At 39.8% G+C, this 17493-nt stretch overlaps 1 protein-coding gene across 22 annotated transcripts in view; it reads left to right on the top strand.

The window, feature by feature from the left end:
* svila (supervillin a) overlaps positions 1 to 17263 on the top strand; it is a 125391-nt gene extending 108128 nt beyond the window's left edge. For 17 of the 22 annotated variants that reach the window (XM_055006924.1, XM_055006925.1, XM_055006913.1 and 14 more), the window contains 6 exons: positions 6279 to 6434; positions 14118 to 14261; positions 14471 to 14592; positions 14809 to 14964; positions 15927 to 15947; positions 16332 to 17263. In XM_055006924.1, coding sequence (XP_054862899.1) covers positions 6279 to 6434; positions 14118 to 14261; positions 14471 to 14592; positions 14809 to 14964; positions 15927 to 15947; positions 16332 to 16418 — 686 coding nt within the window. In that variant the 3' untranslated portion in view covers positions 16419 to 17263. Of the gene's footprint in view, positions 1 to 116; positions 3022 to 6278; positions 6435 to 14117; positions 14262 to 14470; positions 14593 to 14808; positions 14965 to 15926; positions 15948 to 16331 lie in introns of those variants that run through there. The other 5 variants (XM_055006910.1, XM_055006912.1, XM_055006923.1 and 2 more) reach the window with 2 other exon arrangements.
* Positions 17264 to 17493: the final 230 nt, after the last annotated feature.

Here is a 17493-nt window from a genome sequence, read left to right as displayed (position 1 = left end):
AAATTTAGGATTCCTCAAGCAGCTTTAGAAACTGTTGCTTTAAACTGTGAGGTGAGAGAGCTCCTCAGTGCACTGCCACGCTGCCTCCTCTTCTACTTCTTCATCACATTCCTCAGGACCTTCTGCAGTGAGCAGCGATCTTTTTCCTCCACATTCTTCTGCCACAGCTTCATGAAGTCCCTGTGGAGAGCCAGTTCCTGGAGGATGGCATGTCCATGAGGCCTGTACAGATGCATGTTTCTTATTTAGCACTTTAGTGCGTAAACACAAGACTGAACATAGAGGAGACACAAACCAGAAACCAGCAGGTCTGACCTCAGTGAGCTGCAGTGATAACTGACCTGACTTCAGCAGCAGCATCCAGAGACACCTTACTGACAGCAGTAAGGAAGCGCTGGGTGAAGCTCTGCCCTGCTGTCAGAACTTTAGCTGCTCCCAGTCTGTCGGCCAGCAGGTGGAGCTGGTGAGCAGTGCTGGCTCTTACTGCAGTGCTCAGGTGGCTGAGGAAGGACAAACACAACCAAATTCACTATGCTTGATTTGACTTCTTTTGATTGCTGGTGCTACTACACTTGTTCATAAATCATGATCATCCACTGTGCTCTTACCTCAGCCCTGTATTCAGCAGAACAGACAACACTCGACTGGGGCTGCAGTTCTGCACCAGAGCCTCCAGGGTCTCATTGGCCTGCTGCTGAACAAAGGCATTTCCACACGCTTGTGCGATTTTCAGCAGCAGAGACCGACCTGTCCTCTGTGCCTCAGTGTCCATGCCCCTCTGTAGGTGGACATAAAGAGAACGGATGGTGTCCATGGCTGCAAGGGCCACTGAGGAGCGCAGGTTGTTAACCTAGAGACCAAGAATGAACAGCAGTCAGTAATCATACTTGTAACACAATGGACTGATGTGCTGTGGACTCTTACAGACACATGTGGACAAAGACGAGCAGCAGGAAAAGAGAGACAGAGAGAAAAATGTTCTCAGTACCTCTTCTATCACAACCAGACAGACTTCATGCAGTTTCAGCATTAGTGTGTCTGGATGGTGTTGCGCCAGAGCTGAGATGCATCGCAGCCCTTTACCCTTCATCATCCTGTGTTGAAAAAAAAAAAGCACAGTTATTCATGTGTCTGACACTTTGAAGCTCCAACATGTTCTGTCTCCATTACTGAGCTGTGTAAAGTAGCTGCTGACAGTTTGTCAAGTCACTGGACCAATTAAAGAACCAAACTCAGATTAAAACTCATTGACAATAAACTATTTTGTTGTAGCGGACACAGCTTGACACAGTTAAAGTAAAAGTTGTTTTCACTGCAGCACTGCAGGCAGAAATGTGTCTCCTGTCTGCAGTTTGAGTCTCACCAGTCGTCTGAGTTGAGCAGTTTGAAGCACAGAGACAGACTCTCTGCAGGGTTAGAGAGCGGCTGCAGATACTCCTGATTCTGACTTCCTGCTGTCTGGAACCTGCAGGTAACATCTGTCATTTGGTCTCTGCTGACTGTCTTTGCAGGTCGCACAGACCTCCCATGAGCTGCTCTCTTCTTTGGTAGGGAGGGTTTTGGAGGGGGAGCTGGAGTGAGAGGTGCCACTACAGGTTTCCTTGTAGCCAGTGCTGGTGGTCGTGGCAACACTGCAACAGAGTTACCCTGTAGTTTCTTGACTTTTTCTCTGATCACCTCCATATGATGTTGAGCTGTCAGGCGCCTGTATCCACCAGCTACTTCTTTGTCTGTTTAGATTAAGAGCCAAATATACATTTTGTTTGTTTACATCTGAGAATGGACAAAGAATGAAACGGTACAAGCTAAAAGAGAAATGTATGTTTCATTTCAGTGACAAGCAATATGATCATTGGTATCAAAACTGTAAGTGTGTCTGTCCTGCACAGTGAAGGCTTTTAGTTTCTGTACTGTAAGTGCATATACATCAGGGTTAATTAAAGCAAGAATTTGAAGGCATTAATCAAGTTGTTTTTAAGATTTTTCAACTGGTATTTCTACTTGTCCTAAAATAATCCATCAACAATAAGAACTTAAATCTGGTTAGAAAACACATTTAGGTTATTTGAGACTCAGTTGTAGCCTTAAATGTCTTCAGCTGTGTCGTTCTGACTTTCAGTTTGTCTAATGAAGAACTGACCTGGTCCCCTGAGCTTCGTCGTCATCACAGGGAGATGGTTTACTCTTCTTTTGAGTAGAGGAGCTGATGGTGGGGGAGGGGATGGGGTATAGATGAGCGAGATGGCCTTCAGCTCACAGGGAGTGTGAACATCCACCATGCTGAGGGTGTCCTCAGAGGTCACAGAAGCTGATGGGCTGGAGATCTGGTCTCTGTCTGGATGCAGCTGGTCCCCCTCCCCGTCCAGGATTTCTGGACTCCTCTGGTATCTCTGCATCTCCTCTGTGTCCTCCTTTGTCAGATTAGAAGGACTGATCGATGAAACGGGTCTCATCTTCTTTCCTTGGAGCAGTGATGCAGACCTGCATCTGAGAGCAGCTGGGGGCTGAGGTGAAGGGAGGGGATCCTGCTGGCTGCAGAGCCCCAGCCTCTTCAGCACAGAGTTGGTCCATGCTAACTCTGCAGCATGCAGCCTCTGTGTTTGAAGGAGGAGAGCCTCACTCTTTGCATTCTCTAAGTCCACAATTCTGGACTGACTGTTGACACCAGGACACTCTGGTCTCTGGTGGCTCTCTGTACTCTGTGATAAAAAAAAAAAAAAAATCATTTCAAGCATGAAATTGATTGAGTTTAAATATTATGACATGATTTTGCTACTGGTTTGACTTGAGCTTGTTCAATAAACTAAATTCTTAGCTTTACGGGCAAATATTACACTGTCACACTCGTTCCAACACAACACAGCTGAAATGCTTGTCAGAGGATATAAGAATTACTGAATTAATTCAACATTTTAGTTGTACTTGAAAACTCAGATGACGGCTAGATAATGGAAGGAATGAAAATCGTAAAAATAAACTGCATTTCTTCATTCTCTGTCATCTTTGGACAGAGGCAGACAACCTGACTGCTTCTATCTGCTTTTTCTAATTCAATACGAAGTTCACATTTTCATTACTGTTGAATTTTTTAAATGCTCATTTACTGTTTCATGCTCTCCGTCATAGTGGCTAGCTGTATGCTTTCATGGTTCAATCTATAACTTTGTGTTAGATGCAGAACGTGAAACAAAAACTGATAGAAAGGAATTTATTTTGTTTTGTATAAATATAAGATGTGCCATTGTTATTCTATGGGATTTTGTCTATAATGTCACATAAAATATAATACAAGCTATGATAAGTACACTGAATAAACATAATACCAGATATGCCTAGAAGTTCCCACTGTACATTTTGAAATAGGAATTGTTCCTCTAGTGGTGAGATTTAGTTGTGGTTTAATAGAATCAGTTCACAAATAACAAGTCTTTAATTAAAAATGTAACAGTATTTCCAATTTAATGAGAGTTAATGTACTTTACTGTAGCACAATTTTGCCATCTAGTTACAGTTTTAAATCAGGTAAAGTGATCAAGAGCTCTGTCTGCTGAAAAACTTTCTGATATGAACAGCAGACAGTTCAGAGAACCAAGTTTGTACTTACATTGTCACCACCTCTGAATATCTTCATGTTTCTCAATAACTGAGAGAAGCTATTACAAGCCTTGAATTTCTTTCAACTGTCACTGAAGAACCAAAAACACGTGTCTCGATACTGAACTAAACCAGTGTGTGAGTGCCAGCTGCAGGTTAAACTGCCTGTATGTAGGCTAGTTTGTCAGGGTTCTATGTTATGTCACAATGGACCTGGACAAAGGAATTAGAACTCTGAAACATTCCGTGTTCCAAATAAGCCACAAATGAAAATCTCATATAAAGAAGAGGATTTTAATGAAAAAATAATATTTCTATTCAGGTTGCTGCTGTGTAAACCTGAAAACTTGGTTTTATTTGAGAGAGTTGTTCAGATTCAAAGACAAAAGAGTTCTGTAGAGCAGTGGTTCCCAACCTGTTCCCCACTATAAGCTGCACCCCAGCCCCCCCCCCATAAGTACAGTACAAAACATAAGAGGGAAGTTATTGAATTGTATTGCTAATAGAAAATTCCCTAAAATTATGAAAAAAATATATATATAATTTATATCAAACCAAGAGTTGTACTATGACGAGGAGGAGAGAGTTTATGGCTGCAGTAAATTTGTTGACACTACAATGCATAAGAGTTAAGTTATGGATTTTTTTTTTTTTTACTATAAAAAATCCTGAAAATTATGGGAAAAAAATTCAATATCAAACCAAGATTTGTAGTATGACCAGCAGGAGTCAGTTGCTGGCTGCAGTAAATTTGGTGACACTACAATGCATAAGAGTTAAGTTATTGATTTTTTTTTTTTTAACTAAAAAAATCCTTAAAATTATGAAAAAAAAAAAAAAAAATCAAACCAAGAGTTGTAGTATGACCAGCAGGAGTCAGTTGCTGGCTGCAGTAAACTTGGTGACACTACAATGCATAAGAGTTAAGTTATTGATTTTTTTTTTTTTTAACTAAAAAAATCCTTAAAATTATGGAAAAAAAAAAAAAAAAATCAAACCAAGAGTTGTAGTATGACCAGCAGGAGTCAGTTGCTGGCTGCAGTAAATTTGTTGAATATTTGTGTCTCTTCGCTGTTTGCAGCAGTTTTGCATTTTGCAGACGGTCCCTGTTCACTCGTCACACAGCCGGCTGCTCATAGACACCAATGTTATTTCTGCAGCTTGAATGACAGCTACTTTTGATTAAACTGGGCTTGTAGCACATTGTCTACCTTACAACGATGGAAAAGAGGCATCGTTTATGTTTAGACAACGTATATTTAATGAGTTATTGATGCCGGAAGTCCGAAATTGTGAATATCTTTCCGACTTTACCGAACTGTGTTTTATTTCCTGACGTCGCCGTAATTCGCTGGTTTCATGCTGTCATTTGCGAGCATTTCACCACAAATAGCACAATTCTGTTTTGTCCTTTAATAAAACCAAATTTAAGGTAACTCTCGAGGTATAGCCGGAGTTTTTAGGTACAGATGAATCTTCACCCGTTTTGCGTTTTTCAGACACCGTTTCCATCAATAATTTTCCAACTGCACACAAATTAATGAATCGGGATGAACTAGCGAGCCAACCTGAAGAAAGCGTGGAGAGAAGTTGAAAGGTCAAGGAAGTGTGGCCATCGAAGTAGCAAAGGATTTTTGAAGAAAGACCAAATAAATGTGTTTTTAAAATGTTTTATAGGTAGACTTGTGATGACACAGTGAGTCTGTTACTCTGATTTTATCCAGAATGTAAAAATCTATTTTTTATAACATCACAGCCTCAGAGCAGACAAAGCTTTGCGCCCCCCCCTCAGATCTCTGGCGCCTCCCCTGGAGGGGCTCGGACCCCAGGTCTGATCCAGCAGAACCCTGATCACCACCTCCACCAGGCCTTCCTCTTACCTTTACATTGTGATATATAATAAAGTCATCTTACCTTATTCTGATCCAAACCCAGTCTCACCTGCTCACCTTTTTCTGCTTACACTGTACTTTGATATTCCATGTGTAGTCTTTCTGTGCGTGCAAATGAATCCACCTGTACACACACACACACACATCTACACACACACCTACACACACGGTCCGCACATCCCGTTTTCTTTTTTCTTCTTGTTGGTTTTTGTGAGTTCCTGTGATTAATACACTCATTTCAAATGATTTATATACTAGTTTAGTCCAGTGGTTTCCAGCCTAGGGCTTGGGCCCCATCAAAGGTCAGCAGACAAATGTTATGGGCTGGGAGAATTTTAATAGAAGAGAACCTGAAGAAAAAACTGTGTTCAGATAAATATTTTTTTGTGTTTTCTGTAATCTTTCCGGTATTTGTGAAATATTGGATTACCATTTGAGGGCTTGAGCAGTTATTTAAGCAAAACCACTGGAACACTGTAGAAATGGAAATTTAGAGATTCGGAAAAGACTGATTTTATTATCAGCAATGCATTGTAATCTACCAATTTATCATGTGTCATTTTATGGAAAATGCTGTTCTGTCAAGTAACTAATAAACTAACTGTCAAGTAAATGTAGTGGAGTGCTGCAGTATTTCCCTTTTAAATGTTGTGTAGTACAACTGTAAGGTAGTATTCGAGTACAAGGATCCCCAAATTGTATAGTAAAAGACACAACCATTGTAAGATGCACCATTGCAGACTGTGAATGGGATGATTTTACCAGTGTCTTTATTTTAACTTTGACCCTCAGATCCCGGCAGGTTTAACTTCACTCCTCGTCTGTACCAGCTGAGCAGCAGCTCAGGAGAGTTTGTAGCTGTGGAGTTTCTCTACCCAGCCAGAGACCCCAAGCAGATCAACTCTATGCCTTTTCTTCAGGAGGACCTGTATGCAGCTTCCCAGCCCGGTAAACACACACATCTGACAAGTCATTGTGTTGGTGCATTTTCTGACTGTGGCAACATTAATGTGTACGGAATATACATCCCAAAGTTTGGTAAAGCTGGCCCTCTGGCAGGACAAAATATGAACCCTTCTGTAAACTGTATTTGTTTGAATCCACACTGCTTAGTGATGCTGCATCAGATGACTGACGTGACTTCTTCGGTGTGTGCTAAAATTTCACAGGTAAAGTGTCCATAAAAAATATTCACCTCACTTGGAAGTTTTCCCTTTTTCTTGCTTTCACCATTAATCCTGCGCAATAGTCTTCCTCCACTCTGGTGTCAACCAAAGCAGCAGCTCAGCTTCTTACTGGGTTTAACAGATGACATCACATCACCCCAATCCTGGCTTCACTCCACTGGCTCCCTGTATGTTTTAGAATTGATTTTAAGATTTTATTGATCGCTTTTAAAGTTAATAAGGGTCTGGCCCCTAGTTATTTAGCAGAAATGCTGAGCCCGTATGAGCCTGTTCGTAGCCTTAGATTCTCAGATGAGGCCCTTCCGACTGTTTAGAAGTTGAGGCTGAAATTTAAGGGTGACAGAGCTTTTGCAGTCAGAGCCCATCAGCTTTGGAGTAACCTGTCTGAAAAGAGAAGGCTCTCTGACTCAGTGTCTTTGATTAAATCACTTCTTTAAACCTGTTTTTGCAGACTTGCATATATGTAATTCAGTTCAATTCAATTCAATTTTATTTATGTAGCGCCAATTACAGTCAAATTGTCTCAAGACGCTTTACAGAACTCATATGCCTGACCCCCAGAGCAAGCCAAAAGGCGACAGCGGCAAGGAAAACACCCTTTTAACAGTGAAAAAAACCTCAGGCTATTTAATTATATATTTGCTGTAATAATTGATAAAATTAGGTTAGAAACGATAGAAGAGAAATGGCACGATAGACACTTTTCTATCGTTCTCACGATATGTATCGTCATATCGCCCAGCACTAAGGAATTACAATAGCCAAACCTAGAAGTAACAAATGCATGGACTAGTTTTTCTGCATCACTCTGAGACAGGATGTTCCTGATTTTTACAATATTTCTCAGGTGGAAAAAGGAAGTCCGATAGATTTGTTTTATGTGTCAGTTAAAGGACATGTCCTGGTCAAAGATAACCTCAAGGTTCCTCACAGTAGTACTGGAGGCCAATGTAATGCCATCCAGAGTAACTATATGCTTTGAAAGCAAATTTCTAAGATGTTTGGGGCCAAATACAATGACTTCAGTCTTGTCTGAATTTAGTAGTAAGAAATTATAGGTCATCCAGGTCTTTATGTCCTTAAGACAATCTTGCAGTCTGGCTAGCTGATTAGTTTCGTCTGGCTTCATAGATAAATACAATTGAGTGTCGTCAGCGTAACAATGGAAATTAATACAGTGCTTCCTAATAATATTGCCTAAGGGAAGCATGTATAATGTGAACAGTATTGGTCCTAAGACAGAAGCCTGAGGAACTCCATGATTAACCCTAGTATGCGCAGAAGAGTCATTGTTGACATGCACAAACTGGAACCTGTCTGATAAGTAGGATTTAAACCAGTCGAGTGCTGTCCCTTTAATGCCAATACAATGTTCTAGTCATTGTAATAAAAGTTTGTGGTCGATTGTATTGAATGCCGCACTAAGGTCCAACAAAATAAATATAGAGACCAGTCCATTATCTGACGCTATGAGAAGGTCATTAGTAACTTTCACCAGAGCTGTTTCTGTGCTATGATGCACTCTGAAGCCTGACTGAAACTCTTCAAACAAGCTATTCCTTTGTAAATGTTCACATAATTGATTTGCAACTGTTCTTTCCAGAATTTTAGAGAGAAATGGGAGGTTGGAAATTGGTCTATAGTTAGCTAAAACATCTGGATCTGGAGTGGGCTTTTTAAGTAAAGGTTTGATTACAGCAACCTTAAAAGCTTGTGGTACATAGCCTGTTACTAGAGAGAGATTAATCACATCTAACATTGAGGAATTAATTAAAGATAAGTCCTTTATTTCTCCCCACGCCAGGGGAAATTCACATTGTTACAGCAGCTTATGTAGCAATAGACGTAGCAATAGAAATAAAATAATAATAGAACAGTAGTAATAATATTTACAATATGTACAGGGATGAGAACTGAGGATGAAATAGTGCAGTAGTGACACACTGTAAGACAATGCAATATAAAGTGGCTTAAAAAAATAAGTTTAAAAAGTGCAAAGATGTAGCAGTGCAAGAATGTCTGTTCAAATTTTATGGTTTGGGGTGGTAATGATATGAGTCCAGTTTATGTTAACATCAGCCAGTGATGCTGATCTTATAGCAGATGGGATGAAGGACCTGCGATAGCGCTCCTTCTTGCAGGGTGGATGTCTCAGTCTGCTGCTGAAGGAGCTGCTTAAAGACCCCACAGTGTCATGCAGTGGGTGAGAGGGATTGTCCATGATGGATGTGAGCTTTGCCAGCATCCTTCTCTCACCCACCTCCTCTGTGGAGTCCAGGGAACAGTCCAGGACAGAACCAGTCCTCCTGACCTTCTGTTCAGCCTCTTTCTGTCCCTTTCAGTGCTCCCCGCTCCCCAGCAAACCACTGCATAGAAGATAGCAGATGCTACCACAGAGTCGTAAAATGTCCTGAGCAGAGTCCTGCACACTCCAAAGGACCTCAGTCTCCTCAGCAGGTGGAGACGACTTTGGCCCTTCTTGTACAGGACCTCTGTGTTATGTGTCCAGTCCAGTTTATTGTTGAGGTGAACACCCAGGTATTTGTATGTGTCCACCATCTCAATGTCCAAACCCTGGATGTTCACCGGTGCAGTCTGGGATGTCCTCCTCCTGCTGAGGTCATCTCCTTCGTCTTACTGGCGTTGAGCTGCAGATGGTTTAGCCCACACCAGTCAAGAAAGTCAGAGATGACCGTCAGTCTAGTTAGTCATGTTGATGGTTTGGATGTAGAGACTATTGAAATTAGTTCAGAGAGATGTATGGGAGTGAAAAATTCTAAATATCCATCTGGTCTTACAGCCAATTCTAAAGCATCTGTACTCGATGATACATCTGTGACATTTGCAGGAAGGGCCAGATTAATTTTTTCTCTAATCGTAATAATTTTATTTGTAAAGAAGCTCATGAAGTCGTTATTGCTCAGAGCTAAAGGAATACAAGGTTCAACAGAGCTCTGACTCTTTGTCAGCCTGGCTACAGTGCTGAAGAGAAACCTGGGATTGTTCTTGTTTTCCTCTATTAAAGATGAATAATATCTTGTCCTGGCATTACGAAGAGCTTTTTTATAAATTACTAGACTATTTTTCCAAGCTGCATAAACTTCCTCTAAATTAGTGGAGTACCACTTCCTTTCCAGCTTTCGGGACGCCTGCTTTAAAGTCCGCAGCTGGGAATTATACCAAGGAGCAGGTCCTCTCTGAGATAGAACTTTCTTTTTTACAGGTGCAACACTATCAAGTGTTGTACGCAGTGAGGCTGCAGCATTATTAACAATATAATCCACTTCTGTGGGGGTAAAATTATAATATTTCCCTTCCATTATATCAGTAAGTGGTGCTGAACTAAATAGAGAGGGTATTATTTCCTTAAATTTAGTCACTGAATTGTCAGACAGACATCTACTGTAATGATATTTATTCTTAACTCCTATACAATCTATTGTTGTGAAATTGAAATGTTATCATAAAATGGTCAGAAAGAAGAGGGTTCTGCCGAAATACTGTTAACTGTTCGATTTCTATGCCATAAGTCAGAACGAGGTCAAGGGTGTGATTAAAACTATGAGTTGGTTTATTTACATGTTGAGAAAACCCAATTGAGTCTAATATTGAATTAAAAGCAGTCGTAAGGCTGTCACTGTCCACGTCAACATGAATGTTAAAGTCACCCACAATAATGACTTTATCTGAGCTGAGCACTAAATCAGATAAAAAGTCTGAGAATTGAGATTAAAAACTCAGAGTAAGGAGCAGGAGGACGATATACAACAACAAATAAAACTGGTTTCTGAGCTTTCAAATCTGGATGAGAGAGACTGAGAGTAAGATTTTCAAATGAACTGTAACTAGGTTTAGGTCTCTGGTTCATTTTTAAGCTAGAGAGGTAAATTGCTGCCACTCCTCCTCCTCAGCCTGTGATTGGAGGAACATGACAGTATGACTAGTAGGAGTTGATTCATTTAGACTAACATATTCTTCCTGCTGCAACCAAGTTTCAGTCAAACAGAACAAATCAATCTGGTGATCAGTTATCAAATCATTTACTAACAGAGATTTAGATGAGAGAGATCTAATATTTAACAGACCACATTTAATTGTCCTGTTTCTTTGCTCAGTTGAAATAGTTGTATTATTTTTTTATTAGATTTTTATGGTTACTTTATGGTTACTACTAATAAATTACCGCGAAAATAACGCGTTAAAAATAATAGCGCAATTAATTGCACCCTCCTCAGTTCCCTCATTTCTGCCACACCGGTAACTCTGATGAACACTCCAGCCCAGTAGGTGGCGGTAATGAACCTGGAGTCTGTTTGTAGCCATGAAAAAGAAGCACAGGAAGCACTGAGTGAAGTCAGGCACTGGTGAAAAATGAAGGAAGACAAGATTGAGCTTGTTGGGCAGAAAGTTTCCTTTTAAAAATCTTCCTGATGGCAGCTTGGATAAAAGCCTGGTTGTGTGCAAATTGTACAACAAAGAGTTTTCTGATCACTGCGTCACTTCAAGCCGACGGTATCACCTCAATGTAAAACATGTTGCTGTTAGCACCAGAGCTAACGTTAGCTACGAGTCATGCTAACGGCTAACGGTGTAGCCCATCCCATAATAGACCACTTTTCTAGACAGTGCTTGAATTTACAGAAAGTCTTAAAATGTTGAATAAAATCGCTATAATTGCACTTAGATTTGCAGTAATCTGTGAATGTAGCAGACAGATGAAAAATGCAGATAAATAGAAATGAAACATGTTTGTGGTTTAAGTTTTTACTCCGTTGAGGCTCTGCCTCCTTGGAGGAGGAATAGCCTAAACACCAAAAATATCTCTTTTAATAACTTAATTATAAACTTTTTGTTTATAAAAAATTACATAAATAAAAATGTATATTCCTCTAAAAAGAGCCATCAAAATTACACCATTTATCAGACCCAGAAAAGATGAAAACAAAATGAATCTCTGGATTTTCAACTTTCTGAAGCTCCTTGAACTACTTATGCTGATTTTATGTGCCATACAGTGGAAAAAACAACTAAATTCAGGCTTCAAGTCATCAAAATCACTTTTTTCTATATGTCCCATTTTCCTTTTTTAAAATAAATTTTAAGTTATAAACATGTATATGTCTATTCATTGATTCAACTGTCAACCACAATTTTATTAGAATTGGAAAAACTTCATTGTGTCAAATATTGCTATTTGACAAAACTGCAATTAATTGCCATTAATTAATTACAAAGCCTGTAATTAATTAGATTAAATTTTTTAATCGCGTCCCACCACTAATTTGATTTGTTTAATTTATTGAATTTTGGTGGTCGGGGGACAGACACAGTCTCAATAAAGCTAACTGAATTCCTGGAGGGTGACAGCTATGAGGAAACTGCAGAGAGGTGTGGAAGACTACTCTGTATCCTGGTCTGAACTCTGGGTTGTCATAAATGTCATGTAATGCTGTCTATTTTATTTATTTTATTTGTTTTATTCTCTATTTCCATTGATTTGTTTATTCATTCATCCATATGTGTGTGTGTGTATCTGCTACTATTTTTACTGTTGTTTTTATGGTTTCACCCTATATTTAAATTTCTTCCACTTGTTCTTTTTCCTTAATTGGAGATGACATTGTTGGTGCTTTTATTATTTTATTTGATGTTACTTATTTACTTTGTATTTCTGTTACGTTTGATTAGACCGGCTGGACACTAAAAGATATATAAAGTAAATCTAAGTAATAGAGACAAATATAAACTAGACAAGCACTCTGAGAGCGCAGCACTCCACCAAGTCTGCTCAGTCATCATATTATTACAGACTGCTGAAAACTTGAAAAAAATCATGGCAGAAATCACAGCAACATAGAATGTGGCCATTTAATATGGATGTACCCACAAACAAAATGACCTTGCACTGAGCACAGGCATGTACGGATACCGGATCGTGTGACCTAAATATGTAGCAGGTGGTGAGAATTCGTCCCGGTAAGTCCTCAGTGGTGGATTCGTAGTAGGATCACAATCATGTGATCGTCAGCAGGCAGCTGACATAGTGTTTACTTCTTGTCATGGTTACAGTGATGCCATGCCGCTATCTTGCAATGATACAGAAATCTTTAACAAATCCAGGGATCCAGACTATAAGCCGCATCACTGCCAAAATCTAATCACTTGGTCCTTGTGTCATTTCTGATCTTCCCTGAAAATTTCAGCCAATTTCATTAGTCCGTTTTTGAGTAATGTTGTGAACAGACAAGCAGACAGACAGACCAGCGCCAATGGTTACATAACTTCACTGAGGCTCCGACTCCTGGGCAGAGTAATAAATCTAAATTATGTCATCACTATTCTTTTTTTTTATATTGTTATTTAATTGACATTATGTTGAAGAAAACTGCTGACGTGTGACTTTTTTTTTTGTAAATTCTCGTCTGAATGCCACATTAAATTGACCACTTTCAACTTTAAAAATCTTTCACATTTTAAAATCAATGTTGTGTGAAAACGTCCGAGGGGGTTGAATAGTTTTTCTCGACACTGTGTAAGTATAATGTTGTCCTAGCAACCCAGTGCCATTTGGAGCTAGAGACAATTTAGAAGCCAAGAACACTGAACAAAAGCACTTTAAGCAGTGCTTTAATGTTTGTACACTCGGCTGGGCTCAGACAACCTTGAACATGCTCACTGCCAGGATCTGATCCAGTCAGAACAGAGGACTGTTGTTGTGTCTGCAGCACAAATCTTTTCATCTCATTCCTGAGTGAGCTGAAATTAACATGAGGTGACATTCTAAATATGTATATTTAAAGTCTATTTGTTGTAGCCATTTTATTTGGTCAGTTCTTTTGCACACTGTTGACTAGTACACAAACATTTATAATTGGAAATTTCATCTAGATTGACCTTATCAGTTACATCCAAAGTCCAGCAACTAGGTGTATGTTGTGAACTTGTGTGGCTTTTAGAGAAACAGTCTGTAGAGAGGGACTCAGAAAAGGTTTGAACAGTTCTAAAGCTACATGTTGACTCAGCTGGTTTGGCAGGTAAAAACTGAGATAAAGTTTTCTTCAGGATCATTTTTATCATCTTGGTGTGGAACCAAAAGGGACGACTTTCTCTGATTATTATGGAGACAGTGAACGTGGTTGCCTGTTAAACACTTCATTTTAATTTCAAACAGAAGCTCCCCCGAACTATTCAAATAAGTTCATTGTTACTTTAGTGTAAGATTCTACAGTGAATCATAACCAGCAGGCTCAGAGAGATTATTTCTGTCTGATGACTCAGACAGAAATAATCAGTCTGTTCAGTCTGTTTTGCAGTAATCTAAAGAACTACAAACAGATGTGAACTTGTAAACCTTCACATGGGAGTCCACTTTCTGCAAAAAATGTCCTCTTTCTCCAAATCCAAAACTAATGTCATCATTTTGCTTTTTCTCCTGAATGATCAGCCCTGTTCCTGGTGGACAACCACCATGAGGTGTACCTGTGGCAGGGCTGGTGGCCTCAGGACAGTGAAAGCACTGGCTCAGCTCGAATCCGCTGGGACTCAGATAGGAAGTGTGCCATGGAGACAGTGCTGCAGTACTGCAGAGGTACTCCTCTTTGTTCTTTACCATTACAAAACACATACAACACATATGTTCTCTACTACCACTGTTAAGTTTTTGTTTGATTCTTGAGGAGAATTTTCAGTGATTTCTCAGAAATGAACTTCAAAACTAGTGTAACAATTGAAATATACCAAAAAAAAGGAAATCTCAAACTGCTGTTCTGAAACGTTATATTTGTTTTATTTTTCCAGAAAAGAATGAGAAGAAGCCTCCCAAATCGTATCTGATCCATGCAGGTCTAGAGCCGCTCACCTTCACCAATATGTTTCCCAGCTGGGAGCACAGAGAGGACATCGCCGAGATTACTGAGAGGGTATGTGGCTCAAATCATATGATCTGAGTTCTCCCAGCTCCATAATCTCATAGAAATCTGTATTGCTCTCTATCTGCACAAGGCTGTCAGGTTTCACTCACACTCTGTACTAAAACACAAATACGTAGACGTGCATACAGATTGCTTTAGGTGGAAACCTTTATCGACTCTGTGTTTTTGCATTCAAAAATAAATTGCGTGCGTCTGTGCTCTCAGGAGGCGGAAGTGTGTAATCAGATTATCCTGGTGGAGGATGTGTTGGCCCGGCTGTGTAAGACCACGTACCCCCTGGCAGACCTTCTAGCCCGGCCGCTGCCTGAAGGAGTGGATCCTCTTCGCCTGGAAGTCTACCTGTCAGATGAGGACTTTGAGGTAAGAGCCTGCAGACTCTCTGATGTTACTGTACAGCTCCTTGGTTTCCTTTTAGCACTTGATAAATGATGCAGACGTACATGACAGACACTAATATACTGACCCACAAGAGAAAACATTATTAGAAGAACATTTCCAAATAGTTTAACAGTGATACATCATTTTAACTCTATACCTTCATGCAATTTCTGTCAAAACATTGAAAATCCAATGGTTCTTACTGTTTTTGTAGTTTCTGGCTTTTATAAATAGTATATGTCCTTTAGCATTCAGAGAGTTAAAGTTGACTTAGCAGTTGCTCAATTCATCACTTGTAGAGATGAACCAGTAGAGAGTTACACTTGAGATCATTTTAGTGTTTTTCAATTTATTGTTTTGGTTTCATGACCTGCAAATTTGCCCTCAAAAGGTAAAAAAAAACAGATGCTGCTGTAAATTATGGAGTAGTGTTTGTTACACTGTACTAGTCTGTCTCTTATTGCCTCTTCCCTATCTCAGGCTTTCAGTCCACTGATAATAATGATGACAGGCACACAGTTCCTTATTTTGCAAGTTTCAGCACCTTTACAAAGAAATAGCCGGGAACTGTAGTTTTTTTAAATGTTACTCAGACAGGAGTGAGGAGGATTGGCAGACATTTGTTGTATTTCTGTCAGCAGGATGCTGTATGTGGGAGTGCATATAAACTGCAGTATGTTTATTTAGACTGTGATAATGAAGGAACATGTCACCTTGTACAGCAGCGTGACTCACTGCTGTGTTTTAACTAAATATCTGCTGCAGCTTTATCCTGACTTCTCTATTATTAAGTATTGATAGCTCGGAATTTTAGATTGTTCTTCTTGTTCACCCCTCATTTCCTTTTCTCTCTCTTTGATGTCCACATATGTGTCTTTAATCACATCATCTCTCCATCGTCTTGTCTCTGTGAACTCGTCTGTTTCATTCCTCCCACCCTGCAGGGTGTAGGGGCTTTTGGGCAGGTGAGTCGTCCGACTTGAGCATGGAGGATCCAGAGGTTGCATAAATCCTTCCTCCTTGTTCAACTGTCTCACCTAAAATCTGTTTTCTTTCACTTTCTAACCGTTTTTTTTTTCTAATCTAACATCTCTCATTTGTTCAGCATGCTGACCTGTAATCCACAAGTGTGTGAACTGAATCCTGGAGATTTGAGCACTTTGTCAACTTTGAAACATTTTAACTAGAGAACAAGTCTGTGTTTTTAATCTCACTGATGCATGAGTGTGTTCTCAGGTTGCTCCGTCGCCCTGCAGGCTGCAGGTTTGATTGACTGGTTTGAAAATGTACAGCAGACTATCATGTGACTTGTACTTGATGTTGATTGTGTTGTACGCCTGCTCCCACAGAAAGCTCTGCAGATGAGCAGAGAAGAGTACGGTGGTTTGCCCAGCTGGAAGCAAGTGAGCTTGAAGAAAGCTAAAGGACTTTTCTAAACAGCTGAAACTGAGAACTGCTGGAGTCATCAGAAAAACACCACCAGGATGTTGTTTAGACAGGGGTTGCTCCTCCTGAGTTTAGTGGGAAGTTAATGTTAATAACAAGAGGGGCTCTGGAGGTGTGGGACAGAGGTGTACCAGCTTCTTGTGATGCACACTTCCCTCACATCTGCACTCTGTGTTGACATTTTGGTTGTAATAAAAAGGAGACAAATGTGGTAGGTTGCGCCTCTGAGTGAATGTGCTAATAGTGCTTCATTAAATTCACTCTGTTAATGTATGTATATATGTACGATATGCAGGATAGCCAGTGTCCTTATGCTGTCAGCCTTAAAGCCATCCATAGGAATCAGGTCTGTCAGCCTGTTGGGCAAACGCCACATCAAACTCTCTGCTATACATGTATGTTTGTCTGTGCATTATAAATAATTTATATTTATATCAAATCTATATAGGAATTTTTAAAAACTTCTCAGATATTCAAAAAATAATGAAATAAAGTGTATAATTATTGTCACAGAGGTTTGTGTCATATATTGATAAATACTGGAAGTTGCAGAACTTCTCCTGCTGTACAGATCACCGTTTGCCATTTACAAATGAACTGAAGCAGCTTTTTTTTTTGAATGTGTTTAAAGTCATTATTGTTTCAGGATGTCAGATAGGAAGAACAGTGGTGTTGACTAAAGGCAGAGTGATGATGACTGGATGTCTCTGATTTTGAAATCCTTCAGTGTATAGTGCCTTGCTCTGTGTACAGTTTCTATACAGATCCTAGTCTGCATTTTGAGGACTTTTTGTGATATGAAGAACTATTTTAGAAATAAACTTTGAAAGGTTGATATCAGAGCACTGACTCGTTTATACAGTTATGTGGTAAATGAATGGAATCAATTGTTGTATGTGAACACAATGTGAATCCTCCTTTTATGAACCAGTAGAGGGCAGTGTAACACCAGGACCTGCCAGCCCAGACACCGCTTGTCATTTCTGATTCCTCTGTTGGTATCACTGACACTGAACAGTGTTTGCATCATTACTGTTCTGTTGTGGCCTCGTTCCTTCTTATGGC

This window comes from Amphiprion ocellaris, chromosome 22 (genome assembly GCF_022539595.1).
Source record: "Amphiprion ocellaris isolate individual 3 ecotype Okinawa chromosome 22, ASM2253959v1, whole genome shotgun sequence".
NCBI classification, from domain to species: domain Eukaryota; kingdom Metazoa; phylum Chordata; class Actinopteri; family Pomacentridae; genus Amphiprion; species Amphiprion ocellaris.
Note: the sequence above shows the minus strand (reverse complement) of the source record. Positions and strands in the feature narration are given on the sequence as shown.